Below are 15,061 nucleotides of genomic sequence, written 5' to 3'. Positions count from 1 at the left end.
AATTAAAAAGACTGATTTTATTCAGTTGCGTTATGAAGCGTTTTCAACGACGTATTTCAACTAATATATTTGTAGAGGACAATGAAATTGGCACTAGTTCGTTTCTCGAATGGATAAAAGATGACTACATTAGTGAAGTTCCGTATGGAATAGACGCACAAAGTTGCTGAAACTACTGAAACTACGATCTTGCGTCTGAGATGACGGCGTGGCGCATCTATAACAATGTGATATATGTTGGAATATGCTAGCTAATATTTCTAAGGAGAATAAACAGAACACCCCCATGTGTTCAAATGATCTTCCCAGTACCATCTATACTAGAAATGCACCTGCAAGATATAAAGACTTGCAACCGAATATGATAACGCGGTAATGGGATAATGTCGTTTGATAAATCATTTGATACGGGCTTGGAGGAACCTCTTCGCAGAACATGCGTACAGTGGGACAAGAAATAATGTACTTCACTAACCTAAACCTAGTTTTAACCTTTTTAAAAATAGGTTATATAAGGACCACGCAAAAGTGTGCTCCTGGCGTCAGTCTCTTGCCCACCGTATACGGACAGTTTTCCTGATGCCGCTGAAATAAATATGGTGACCTCTTACCTACATTTTGTTGTTGTTGTTTTGTTTTTGGTTTTGTTTTGTCAGAAATATTTCTCCTTGTCCTAAAGATAAAAGGTACGTATCCCATACCACAGTTAAACCCAAGTCTAAATGAATGAAAATGAATTTCCAATGATGAAATTCATCAATGATGAAATTTCATCAGTAAATTTCTCTTCTGTATTGTACATGTAAAGTGCTCTTTGATATAATTAGGTCACCCTGATCACCCTGAGCCATTTAAATTGTCACAGTGTAGACACTGTACAGTTCTGTAGATAGATCACAGAGATGTACCTGATATGTTTGACTTGTGACTGCTCTACGGTCACAGATTTATGATGGGATGGATCGAACAGCACTTTAATGTCACATAAACATATTAAAAACCAATACCTTTTTGTACCATTATTACCATTGTTTTCAAACAGAGAATGAGCCAGAAGGAAGAACACTATCTGAACCCAATATTTCTCATCTCCTTATCATCTCTTGCCAAACCATAATCAGATCTGTGAACCATAATCAGATCAGAGAAACAACTCAGCCCAAATAACCGATAAAGTTTTTTCATAGGACAGGCATAGCTTCATGACACCTTTGGGATCTGTGTGTGTCCTGCAAGGTGAGCTAGTCGGATGGATCACAACATGAATCGTCCCCTTTGCAGTGAAGGTAGGTAGTTCTCTCTCTGGAAGTGAGTGTGTATGTGTGAGTGTGTGAGTGAGTATGTGTGTGTGTGTGTGTATGTGTGTGAGTGTGTGTCCGACCATCCTAAGTAAGAATGTATTCCCCCTCATTTGTAAGTGGTCTTGGTAGGAATACAGCTAGCTAGCTGAGTAGGTGGGGTATAGCTATCATACACTCCCCTTTTAGTATCAGTTAGAAACAGCTGGGAATGTTTTGACCATAAAAAAAAATGTAGTCTTCTTCAGTTGGAAACAAAATGCCTACTACAGCTGACAGCAAGCCTTCCACCCCCCCACTCCATTCCCTAGGAGTAGTGGTACAGTTTGTGGAGGTGGCATCATGGTTTTATCTGCAGCTCTCTGACAATCTGCACTTAGTCTGGGAGACACACACCCAAAATATACACAATGCCACAAACCCACACTCCCAGAAACACACCCCAAGCAGCAACAACAACCCGAGGTGGCAGTTAACCGAGGGTGACGATTTCACGATGTAATGATTTAAGTGAGCGTTTATGAACGATTTGGGTTGGTGCGGTGATCCAACCTGTTATTAGTTTAGAATTTATTTGAAGCAAGAGATTTGATTTATTTATCCACTACTTTGCCTCATCTCAAACATGCTCTGTGTCCATAACCTAGCTCAGACCCAAGAACTGTTAGAACCCGGAATTTCTTAAGACACATCTCATAATTTATTACCACACATTTATTACGATACAGTGTGAATAATAAAGTCCTGGGTGACAGGACCGTTGGACTATGCAGCGTGGTAAGAGGTTTCTCAGTACTATATCTGTCAGTGAGCTTGTGCAATGCATGATTACAAACAGCTGTTTAAATAAGGTTTGCATAGTAAATTTGCAGAGATATCCAATAAACCCGCGTCTCTCAACCGTCTCTGTGTGTGTGTGTGTGTGTGTGTGTGTTTCCTACCCCTCATTTTGCCCTATATATGGGAAGGTAGTTAATTGGCTAGCGTTAGTTCCGACACCGGCAGGGTTGGGCTACGGGAGAACTGAGCCCGAGGGGGTTTGATCACCCCATCACGCCCCGTCACGCCGCGTACGGCTCCGTGGGAACTGTCGTCATCGAGGCTGGTCGGTCCGGTGTGCTGCCTGTGAATTTTATTTGTATTGCGGTCCCTTTAAGATCGCCAGCAGTGCATGTACTTGTCATGCATGCTGCGCTCTCACCTGTGTGAACTCAAGCCCAGCTGGACTGAAACCATTCTACCTCCTACAGGTGAGCTTGTATATGGCTCCATTTCTGCTCTCATATTAAGAACAACCTTTCACACCATCACTTTATTAATTCAGCAGGTTTTTCCCAACGACCCCGATACTGTAAATTAGAACTTGAAAACGGAGAACACGTTTCTCAGGTGTGCTACACAATTTAACCACTAGGTGTCAGGTCTGCTCAGAAAAATTGCAGAGCAAAGAAAGGCCAAAGTAGAGTGACGCATATAGTAAATAAACTAGAACTGTCAGATTATTTTTAATGTATTATTGAAAAAACAAAACAAAAAAAACAATAAAGGGCAGGGTATTTGGTATGAGGGAAGCATTTGTTCCAGTTCTCTCACAGACTTCTTGGAAAAGATTTAGGGCTTAGTAGAACACATGCTACAACAGAGGACTAATCTCAGCCTTCGTGTTTTAGAGATTTCCTTCTGTCCAAGTTCCAGGACCAAGTGGTCAGTCACATGAACTGTTCGGTTGACTTTCGGTGATTACAAAATCCTTTGACTCAAGGTCCGGATATGAATCCTTCTGTATTAGACGTTGCTGAAGCAGTTAGTAAAGTTATTTGAATTTCTATGCTATTGTGACAAATTATATGCTTTGGTACATGGATAAGCACCTGAGAACTGATTAGCAGAATTTCAAAATAAAAGTGTAATATACCATGTTTTAATGGGATGTCCACCAGCTTTCTTACTAAACAAGCCTTTATTTTTTAATCATCCTTGAACCAATCAGTGGGATACTGTCCCCACTTCAAAACATACTGGTTATGTTTGAAGCAATCACAGTGGGATACTTTCCCCACTTCAAAACATACTGGTTATGTTTGAAGCAATCACAGTGGGATACTTTCCCCACTTCAAAACATACTGGTTATGTTTGAAGCAATCACAGTGGGATACTTTCCCCACTTCAAAACATACTGGTTATGTTTGAAGCAATCAGTGGGATAATGTCCCCACTTCAAATCATACTGGTTATGTTTCAAGCAGCGAGGCAGACGTTCCGTGTCCGTTCAAGCTTCCCTCCTTCCGGATCAGGAATACGATGGGATTTACGCTGCCCTAAAGACATAGCGATAATAAAACCTCAAACAAAAACAAAAAAACCCTCCCAGAAGCAGGAACCGACCCGTGCTGGTGGGGCGAAGTGGGTGAGAGAGAGTCTATTTACAAACCCTGAGGTGTCTTCCTCCTTCAGGAGGGGAGTGAGAAAGGAAATAAATAAATGCATGGCAGAGCAAGGCGGGTCCACACTCCAGAAGTGCATCTGTGCATCACAGACTTTCCACCGAGGTGACAGGGTCTGTATAAACTGTACACGAGCGACGTGTTCCATGAACTCAAGGGCGTGTGTGTGTGTGTGTGTGTATTTGGTGGGGGGGGGGGTATTTGGAGTTTGGGGCGGTGCATATAGGAGGCAACTGGAGAGGTCATCTGGGAGATACAGGCGTGCCAGGGAAGGAGGCGGAGTTTCGGGGCGAGTGGAAAGGGGAGGAGGGCGAGAGCCGGCGTGGGCTGCTGAGGTCGCCATTGTGCAGTTTCCATAGCAACTCCTCGTTCTCCATGGACAACCTCTTGTTGGCCTTTGACTCGTTCTGCAGTGTCTGCTGTAGCATGGCCTGCTCTGAGGACAGCTGCCTGCAGGGGGGGGGAGAGAGAATAGATTTAACACTTGCAGATACAAGTCGAGCTTTCAAATGTGAAATGCAACAGAATATCACCTGTAACACAAATATTTATGTCTCTCTCACACACATACGTGCGGCTGTGCCCACCCACACACACGCGCGCGTGCGCACACACACTCCGTACTTGGAGAGCGCTGCGTGCTTGTCCATGCGGGCTTTGTAGTCTTCGTTCTCCTGCTGCAGCTTATTCAGACACTCCTCCAGTTTCACATTGCTCTCGATCTGACCAATGAGAACTCACCGATGAGCAAACGAGGAAAACAACGGCGCAGTGGCCAAATGAGCAAACACACTGATGAGCAAATGAAGAGACCAGCAGTGGAGGGAAGTCATGGCAGTGACTGTGTGTCATATTCTAATCTCTGTGTAATCTCTGTGAGTGTGCATATTCTAATCTCTGTGTAATCTCTGTGAGTGTGCATATTCTAATCTCTGTGTAATCTCTGTGAGTGTGCATATTCTAATCTCTGTGTAATTTCTGTGAGTGTGTCATATTCTAATCCTTGTGTAATTTCTGTGAGTGTGTCATATTCTAATCTCTGTAATCTCTGTGAGTGTGCATATTCTAATCTCTGTAATCTCTGTGAGTGTGCATATTCTAATCTCTGTGTAATTTCTGTGAGTGTGTCATATTCTAATCTCTGTAATCTCTGTGAGTGTGCATATTCTAATCTCTGTAATCTCTGTGAGTGTGCATATTCTAATCTCTGTGTAATTTCTGTGAGTGTGTCATATTCTAATCTCTGTAATCTCTGTGAGTGTGCATATTCTAATCTCTGTAATCTCTGTGTGTGCATATTCTAATCTCTGCGTAATCTCTGCGAGTGTGCATATTCTAATCTCTGTGTAATCTGCGTAATCTCTGTGAGTGTGGATATTCTAATCTCTGCGTAATCCCTGTGAGTGTGCATATTCTAATCTCTGCATAATCTCTGTGAGTGTGCATATTCTAATCTCTGTGAGTGTGCATATTCTAATCTCTGCGTAATCTCTGTGAGTGTGCATATTATAATCTCTGCGTAATCTGTGTGTGCAGCCTCACCAGTCTGTCCATCTGCATCAGTTTCTTGTCCTGCTGGTGCAGCTGGTTGGTTTTAATCTCCAGCACGACCTTCAGACTTTCCAACTCCTGCTCAAGATACAGCACACGAGAGTCCTTCTGCAGAGAGAGAGGGAGAGAGAGATAGAGATAGACAGATGAGGCAGAGAGCGACAGGGAGAGAGAAAGATAGACAGATGATGCAGGTGTGTGTGTGTGTGGTGGGTTACCTGGCTCTTGTCTGCGAGAGCCTTTCTCCTGTCCTCCTCCTCTCTTAGTCTGGCGTTCAGATCCGTGTTCTCTGCTTGCAAACTCTCAATTGTCTTCTGAAGAACCAGATTAAAGGAACAATTATTATTGAATACTCTTCACCATGAGACTCACTGCTGTTTTTAGCTCTATGTGCGCATGTGTGTGTGTTACATTCAGAGAGGCCTCTGATTGTATGAGCGCGTGGTCCATCTTGCGCAGGTCCTGCTCGTGTGCCTTCTTCAGTTCTGGTTAAAGAAAAAAACCCTCTGATTCGGACACTGGTTCAGTAACTAAAGCCATTTAACTAGAGCAGGTGAAACGCCACAAACACCACAAATTAAACATGGAAAGAAAGAAAGAGAGAGAGAGAGAGAGAGAGAGAGAGAGAGAAACAGGTCCTTACAGCACTGTGTTGTAAACTCACCTGCCAGTGAGATCTCATATTCCTGCTTCAGTGCCTCCATCTGCTGAGTGTGTGCCACTTCCTGTTCTCCCCTGACAGCTTCCTGTTTGCTCCTTACCTCCTCCACCTGGCAGAATAGAAGACGTGAGATCAGTATCATCATCCCCATGGCCTGCTTCACCCCAGTGAGTGAGAGGTCTGCAGAGTTTGTGAATATCTGTGGCCTCCTGGATTGGTCGGAGAAGGAGACACCAGCAAAAAGGAACGCAGTTCACGCCTCAGCCAGCAGGAGGCAGTGTCAATGAACTCCGAGATTGCTGGAGCATCTACCTTTTCATGATAGCAGAATGTGCAGCTAAGAGAAGAACCACACACACACCACCTTGATCTAGTTGCATAATATCTACCTCACACTAGGGAACCACACACACTGCATAGCGGTGGTCTTCAGTTCCAGTCCTGGTTTTCCTAATTACCCACGTGGTTAACATAGCCGGATCCATGCGTTTGGTGTGCTACCTGCTGCAGCGCCAGGGCCCTACACTTCTCCGCCTCCTCCTGGTAGGCCCGGTGGGCCTTGTCCCATTCAGCGGAGTAGAAGCCCTCGAGCGCCTCCTGGAGCCGGGCCAGCTCCGCGCTGTGCTGCGCCCGCAGGTCCCGCATGGCCGCCTCCATCTCCGCGCTGGCCTGCGCCTTCTCCCGCCGCAGACGTTCGCAGCATGACGCTGAGTTTGCTGGAGAACGGGGGGGTTAAAGGAAAGAGGAAGAGGGAGGGAGAGAGAGAGAGGGAAGGAGAGAGGGAGGGAAGGAGAGAGGGAAAGAGAGAGGGAGGGGGGAGAGAGAGAGGGAAGGAGAGAGAGAGGGAAGGAGAGAGGGAGGGAAGGAGAGAGGGAGGGAGAGAGATAGATAGAGAGACAGAGGGAGAGAAAGAGAAGGAAGGAGAGAGGGGGAGAGAGAGAGAGAGAGAGAGAGAGAGAGGGAAGGAGAGAGAGGGAGGGAGGGAGGGATGGAGGGAGAGGAAAGGAGAGAGGAAGGGAGGGAGAGACAGGGAGAATGAGAGAGAGTGAGAAGGAGGGAGAGATGGAGAGAGGGAGGGAGAGGGAGGGAGAGAGAGACAGAGGGAGAGGGAGAGAAAGAGGGAGAGAGAGAGAAAGAGGGAGAGAGAGGGAAAGAGAGAGGGAGGGGGAGGGAGAGAGAGAGGGAAATGCAAACCAGAATAAGATATAAACCAAAATAAAGGCAAAATTTTCACATTTTTTATCATCGCCTTCAAGAACGGATTGACAACAAAACTTTATATTCCAGAAAAAAAAAAACATTCCAGAAAAGACCAAAAATCAAGGAAACTCTTATTATAAAATAAAATTTTATAACACCACAAATATTTAAGCAACACATGCACATATTTGGGTATAAGAGTGAGTTCCACAGGAGGAAGTGGCTCAGATGTCACACAACTCTAAATGAAGTGTAAAGGAGCTTTTATTATTTTCTGACCCTTTTCCCTTTTAATGGTTATGTTCGTTTACTTTGGCGATAAAATAACATAACAACCATGCCAATAAACCATTGTTGAAAATGAGTTGAACTGAACTGAACTGTGAGAGAGAGAGAGAGAGAGAGAGAGCGCGTGAGTGAGTGAGTGTGTGTGTGTACACAGGGGGCATAAGGGAGAGGTGAGAGAATGTTGTTTGTGTTTTGAGAGAGAGAGAAAGATGAATACAGAACGGATCTTCTGTTTTTTAACATGTTCATGGTGTGCGTTTCAACCCCAGATCTCTCGGTAACGGTGACATCACTCATGTGGCATGCGTCACGTGCGGGGCGTGTGACCGGTCCCAGGGGCGTTAGGAGAGGGCGGTTGCCATGGCAGCCTTCGTGACTGACAGAGCAGCCATCTTTATGGAGTGCGAGGCAGAGTCGGGGGTGACGTACCCACAGGCTCAACGCCGCCGCCTTCAGACCAGTAACGTTCCTACGGTCCTGCTCACAAGCAGAAGCCAACGAGCTCCAGAATGTGTTTGTGGGTGTGTGTGTGTGTGTCGGGGGGGTTCTGTGGAAGGTTCTGGAGACGGATTGGAGAAGAGTGTCGTACATGACATCATTGGCAGAACAAACTCAAAAGCTAACTAAGCAAGGCACACACCCACACACACACACATCCACACGCAATCCCGAGTCCTTCACCTCACACACATTTAGTCAGCCTCGATCTTGCTCTAGATAAGTAACAGATCCAGAGAAGATGTAGCCCAGACATCCTGCACCCGTCTAACCCAGACGTCCTGCACTCAGGAAGGGCGGGACCCCCAGCTAGTGACTCTGCAGTGTGTTACAGCAGGCAAAGGCTAAACCACATAGGACACACATCCTGATGCTCAGAGTGTACTGTCAGAAAATAACTTAGCGTAAGAGAATGCGGGCATGCATGGGAGTACACGTGCAGGTGTGTGTGTGTGTGTGTGTGTGTGTGTGTGTGTATGAATGTGTTCTTACTAAGTTCTTCTTGCAGGTTTTTCAGCTGGAGGGAAAATTCCTTCCTCTGTCTTCCTGCTTCTTCTCGCTGGAAGAAAACAAGGAAATAACATTTAGTTACACTGATGAATGAGAGGAGTATGTGTTGTGTGTGTTTAGAAACAGCGATTCATGTACTCTTTCAGAACATCGGCAGAGTAATCCAGCATATAGATGTGCTTGTAACCAGAGAAACAAACTCTTAAGATAAGAGAGATGTAAGGTGTCAAACAGCACAACACACACCCACACACACACGTCCTATATATCCTGTAGGTCCTGTAGTCTCAGGCATGGATGGTCCAGTTCGGTCTGACCTACTAAGCCATCAACAGTGAGTGGTATCATAGACAGTACAGACTGTCAGACTGTGTGTGTGTGTAGTTGAACAATTTTCGCGGTAACCTCTACACTGCCTGAACCCGTGAGTCAGTTTGTTGGGAAAGATCTCTGTAACAGCACACAGGACTTCAGACAGGCGAAGGACCTCCAAATGTCCTCAATTCATGTCCCTCACCAAACGTCCTCACCTCATGTCCATCACCAAATGTACTCTGAAGCAGGAAAAAGTCTCACCGTTTCACAGTAAACAAATTGTACTGCGTGCACTTAAACACTGTTGTAGAATTTCTCATAATGCGCGCACACGCACACAGACATGTGTGCGTAAACACAAGCGCACAAACACACACACACCCATTTGTTTCTGCAATCTCACACATGCCCAGTCATAAAAGTTTACTAGTCATGACCCCATATTAGACTGCTGGAATTTACAGCGCGGAACTAACCAAAGACAGGCAGCACGCGCACACGCACACACACACACACGCACACACACATACACACACACACACACACACACACACACACACGCACAGACAGAGACAGACACACGCACACACACATATACACACACAAACAAAGCTTACTGGCATAACTTGTAACTCCTGAATAAAGTTTCAGAGAATGAAGATGGAGGAATTCCAGGTGATTTGTCATATATCATCAACCACAAAGAGATGGCAGGCATCACCACACACGCATGCACGCACGCAGAGATTTCAGCAGATTTTCTGCGGTGATGTTAAACATTCCATTAAGGATGCTGACTGAGTGATGGGTTATTTACACCCCAGCCAGCTAAAAGAAACGTGTTACCTTAACACAGATGGAAGAGAGAGAGAGAGAGAGAGAGAGAGAGCTGATAGTGCGATTATGATATCAGTATACTGAGGTATTCTTTCCACAACTTACAAACGAGAAGCGCACAGAAAGAAAAAAGTGAATAAAAAGGACACAGCACCTTCTTCTCCTTCTTCACGGAGGGTGGACGCCTCTGGCTGGGTTTGCTCTCTGACGTCCCCATGCTCGCTCTCTCTCTCTCTCTCTCTCTCTCTCTCTCTCTCTCTCTCTCTCACCCCCCCACACACACACACACTCCTGCACCCTCACACATGCTCTCTGAAAACTGGTCTGTTGGCATCTGTCTATAAGCGTGCTGCTCTGGAGTACACGCCCCTCCCACTCCGCCCAGGAGCCGCATTCCTCCTGAATAGAGGCAGGAGGAAAACGAGAGAGATAGAGAGAGAGAGAGAGAGATGGTTCTGCTAACCAGCAGAACCATGTATTTTGTCTGCCTTGGTGAGCTGTGACAGAGCCTTGGAACACCGCTACAGAAGCTTCTGGATCTCTCAGGGGTGAGTGAAGGTGGGACCAGCATGGGGGAGACACAGATTAAAGCTCCCCCCCCTCTCTCATTCTCTCTCTCCCTCCCTCCCTCTCTCTCTCTCTCCCCACGGGGCTCCTGACAGCGGCCAAAGCCCCCAGCCAAAATAGAGCACGCCTTAAGATTAGGAAAGGGAGAGTGACGGAAAACAGGAAGATGAGTAGAGAGACACGAGAGAGTGAGAGAGCGCGAGAGAAAAGGAGAAGGAGAGGGAGAGAGAGAAAGGGGGAGGAAGAGAGAGGGAGGGGTAAAAGGGAGAGATTCTCATGTCCAATTAATGACCCTTCAGCCCCAGTGGAAATGCATCCTCAACACATGCAGTGATGACACACACACACACACACACACACACACACACACACACACACACACTCCCTGCTCCAAGCACCCAGGATAATGCAGACCAGAGGCCCAGAATGTGACCACCGCGTGGGTAACGGAAACGAACCGGGCCGTGTTTTCTGGGCTGCTGGGCGCGTCCTGACGAGGGGTCCCTGGGTGCGCTGACCAATCACGGCCTCCTCATGATCAGAGGAACGTAAACAGTGAAACGTCCGAGCAGACGCCTGCACCTTTACCCTGAGGTGTACGGTAATAGCTGGAGAGGGGCGTTCCCCTGTGGCAGCGGCCAGATGGGTGGCCACGCCCGCATCCCCAGTGCTGAAGCCCCGCCCACACACCCCATCACTGCTCGAGCAGGAGCTGGGACATTCCTTCATTCCAAAGCCCCGCCCTTCTCTCTAACTAATGCCCAACAATTACACCTAAGAATACAATTGAATTGTGCATCTATGTGTGTGTGTGTGTGTGTGTGTGTGTGTGTGTGTGTTTCTCCCCCTCTCTCTGGAGGATCTGTCTTTTGTCCTCTTATACAAAGATTAAAGCTGCCAATCTCTGTCTCTCTCACACACACACACACAAACTGCAAAAGAAAATACCCTGGTAAAAACAAGCCAAAATCGATTCTGATCTCTGGGGCAGGTGGGGTAAGCACTAATGACTCTGTAAGGTTTCCTGAAACTTGCATAAACATCTCACTACTTAAACACACTAACAGCTTTCCCTGTTCCACCGTGCCAAAACTGCTATTTCAGTCTCGTTCAGCAGAGACGCTGTAGTGAGGTTTAGATGGGCTGAGGGGTCAAGTTTCAGTGTCAACACGGATGTAGTCGCTCTGGCCGGCTCCAGCGCCCTACATCCGTACCTCCACCACCCTGACCCCACCCATCTCCCAAAGCCACTTACAATCATGTCTGAACACAGTTTGAGTAATTGAGGGTTAAGGGTCTTGCTCAGGGGCCCAACAGTGGTGGGACTTGAACCGGCAACCTACTGATTACGACGGGAGTAACTCCGCCTCTGGGTGTGGCTTGCTCCCCCCTCCCATCGCGGTATTGAGCTTCCGGACCTACGCTAGCCCTGGCAAAATAAGGGAATGAACAATAGGCGAGAGACGGAGGAAGGGAGAGAGGGAGGGAGAGAGAGAGGGAGGGAGAGAGGGAGAGATTCCTGCCAAGAGAGATTCCTGTCAGGTTTCCAGACAGACACCATTAAGGACACAATCAGTCTTGCGGTCGTGCTACTGCCTTTGACAGGTGTTAACTTTTCTATTTCCAACACACACACACACAGAGAACATAATGTGAGATACTGGCACCCTCAAATAGAAAGCAATGCCATGCTTTGCTGCTCTGGTGTTTTGATAGGGGCGCTGACTCACGCACACACACATACCGAGACACACACATCAGGGTTGGGAAGGCTACTTCACAAAACATCCTCTGTTACAGATTCCAGGTTACCTATTAAAAAGCTGTCTGCAGCCCAATCCAAAGAATTAAAGCAAAGTAATCTGATTATGCTCCATTACTTTCGGATTACTTTAGGCAGGATTAGGCCACATGCGCGCTAGCGAAAGAAAAGCCAGGTTTTCAAGCACACACCTGTTTCCACTAAAATGAACTTGTAAATTAATGTTTAAAAATGCACCCTGGGTAGATTTTAACCCTTTAAATAAACGCAGGCTACATTCCAGGCTACAGCAGTCATGGTGACCATTTATTAAAGAACCCGATCAGTACCACTAACGGGAGCAGAGGGGGCGTGGCTCACCGTTAGGACCCAACACACTGCTGACTACCAGTAACCAGACCAGTGCCGTTCTCCACAAGTGCTAATTACGTAACAGCGTTACCACACACACACACACACACGTACGCACACGCGTGCGCATACATGTATATGCACACTTGCACAAACGCACATTCAATATACAAAAATTCAAAAACACAGACACACAAAATGGAAAGAGAGAGGTCGAGAAAGATCATCTTACCTCCCTTAAGATGTGCTGTATCACCAGGGCCAGAGCTTCCAGGCTCCGGTCGCCACGGGCGACCAGTTCACGGAGCTGACCGATGCAAACGTCCCTCCTCTCAATCTGAAGACGAAGGTCCGTGTCCTTGTCTTCCTCAGCATGTGCAGCGGGCCCTGCTGCTTTGTCCGGGCCGGACCGGACCCGAGCCACTCGGACTCCGGATGACACACCAACCCTCACATTCTTCTCCACTAGAGGAGACGCACGAGTGAGTCTGGCCAAGACGTTTAACATCACTACAGCAGACACACACACAGTCACACACACTTACACAACACGCACACACACACACAATCACATACACACATGCACACACATGTGCACACACAGCTCTGCTACAAACTAACACACACACATTCTACTAAAAACCAACTCTACTACAAACCAACACACACAGGAAGCTCAAGTACAGTCCAACACAAATGCATACACACATGCACACCGTAGAGAGACTACACAGAGACGACACAAGATGAAATACAAAAGAAAAAAAAATGAAATAAAATACACCAAGCTCATCAAACAAGAGCATGAAATGAAACGTGGCTCACAAACACTCAAAAAGCGGCTCACACACTCAAGATAACCTCATAAAAACAACACGCTTTCACTGCCAACAACACACACCCTTATCAATGCCTGCCTCCAAGTGAAAAACAAAAAGCCCTGGTGCATGCTGGGATAGGTCCATAAGATGACCTATCAGAGATCTTGTCAGCACATTACTATGTATGTAATAGCCTATTAGTGTGTGTGTGTGTGTGTGTGTGTGTGTGTGTCCATCCATCCATCCATCCAAAGTAAGAGTGCATTCCCCATCATCTGTAAGTGATGGTGGAGCCCAGGAGAGGAATCTCATGTTAAAGTCAATAGAGGCTGTGCTGACTATCTGATCCACATCTCTCTAACAGGGAGTGGTCTCTCTCTAGCAGGGTATGGTCTCTGTCTAACATGGTGTGGTTTCTCTTAAATTCACCTCTTGTGACGTCACGTCCTGTGTATTTCAGGTGGAAAGACATCACACTCCCCTACTCTAATGAACCGTACCAACGGTCAAACCACTTCACCGAACCAAAGCTACCAGAACCTGAACACACCCTACCACAGCATGTCCATGCGCTCCAGAATTCTGACAGCCACAGAACTGCGCCAGGACAGGCGTGACTGTCCCGTTGTTCTCCAGGCTGAAGGATGCCCTCGAGACATGATTCCAGTGAGAGATGAATTGTAGCCCAAACAGAAAGACTGACGTTCCAGTCACAGAAAGCACTGTGCTGGCTGTGTGCAGCAGCCAGACCCTACACACTTATCCTGGGGCTCAGGGAGGGCTTGTGGAATGTGTGTGTGTCATAGAAACACACACACCCACACACCCTTCAAGGCCTCTTCATGAATGCCTATGTTAGATTTACAAGCTACTTGTGCATGAGGCTTGGGCATTTCATGAAATCTTTAACCTTCGTGCAGTCTTTAATGTGTGAAGCACTGGCCATGTGTCCCAGTCCAGCGTTTCACAAGCACGCGGCATGTAGTCTGGTGACATTTCGGTGTCAAAGGGCAAGCATCACTGTAAGTGCTGGTTTACTGCAGGAACCGGCCAGGCAATCGCCTTTGGGGCTTTTTCGTTCTACGTGGTTTTTGGCCATGTTTTGCACATCGTACGTTTTGACTAGGACTGCCTAAGAGGCAGTCAGCCACCCAGCCAAAAGGTCAGGAGGTCCAAGAGGAGGAACGCTGAATGGAGATCAGTTCCAAAGGATCTTGCTGACAGTTAATTCCTTCTAAGATTGCTGATCAAACTGTCCTCAGATCAAAGGGACGTCACCCTCTGTTGATGTGAGCATGGTGTGAGAGGAGCAATGTTTAGAATTTAAGAACACCTAAGAACACACCAAACACTTTAAGAAAACTCCAAAACAACAAAACCAAATTATACACTGCATTTAAGAAAACTCAACACTGCATTTCTAAACAGAAATTTCTGTTTATCAGATTAATAATATTACAATCTAATTATTATTAATCTAATTAGAATAATATAATTACTCTTGTTCATCACTATTGAAATCTAAATGACATCTCTGTGATCCATTCCTTCATTCCAAACACACGCATGCACAAAGATCCTCTAATTCCCTGAAGAATTCCGCATGTTGTGAATCCGGTACATTGTTAATTAGGATTCCCATATTTTACTCATTTAAATTCTATTAATATTAAATCAGCCTAAGTCATCTTATCTTAAATTACCCATAATCTTCCTTTTTAGCTAGAGTTCTGCTATCATTAATTATGCTAATGATTAGTTATGCTAATTAAGCCATCGGCTCATTTCTTCACTGCATAGACAAACACACATGTGTTTTGAGTGCGTTTGTGTGCAAGGGTGTGAGTTTGTCTCGGCCGATCACGACGGGCATAATACAGTGAACACACAACACAGGTCAAACACAAGAGACTGTGTGTGTGTGTGTGTGTGTGTGTGTGTGTGTGTGTGTGTGTAT

At 46.3% G+C, this 15,061-nt stretch overlaps 1 protein-coding gene across 2 annotated transcripts in view; it reads right to left on the bottom strand.

The window, feature by feature from the left end:
• Positions 1-2,774: 2,774 nt before the first annotated feature.
• Positions 2,775-15,061, bottom strand: part of mtus1b (microtubule associated tumor suppressor 1b) — a 29,109-nt gene continuing 16,822 nt past the window's right edge. For both annotated transcript variants that reach the window (XM_035529540.1, XM_027018849.2), the window contains exons 7-15: positions 12,516-12,748; positions 8,434-8,500; positions 6,457-6,671; positions 5,959-6,064; positions 5,706-5,779; positions 5,513-5,608; positions 5,286-5,402; positions 4,368-4,465; positions 2,775-4,193 (exon numbers count right to left, since the gene is read on the bottom strand). In XM_035529540.1, the coding sequence (XP_035385433.1) occupies positions 3,986-4,193; positions 4,368-4,465; positions 5,286-5,402; positions 5,513-5,608; positions 5,706-5,779; positions 5,959-6,064; positions 6,457-6,671; positions 8,434-8,500; positions 12,516-12,748 (1,214 nt within the window). In that variant the 3' untranslated portion in view covers positions 2,775-3,985. The remainder of the gene's footprint in view (positions 4,194-4,367; positions 4,466-5,285; positions 5,403-5,512; positions 5,609-5,705; positions 5,780-5,958; positions 6,065-6,456; positions 6,672-8,433; positions 8,501-12,515; positions 12,749-15,061) is intronic.

This window comes from Electrophorus electricus, chromosome 9 (assembly GCF_013358815.1).
Source record: "Electrophorus electricus isolate fEleEle1 chromosome 9, fEleEle1.pri, whole genome shotgun sequence".
Classification (NCBI taxonomy): domain Eukaryota; kingdom Metazoa; phylum Chordata; class Actinopteri; order Gymnotiformes; family Gymnotidae; genus Electrophorus; species Electrophorus electricus.
This window is presented reverse-complemented; position numbering and strand designations above follow the sequence as displayed.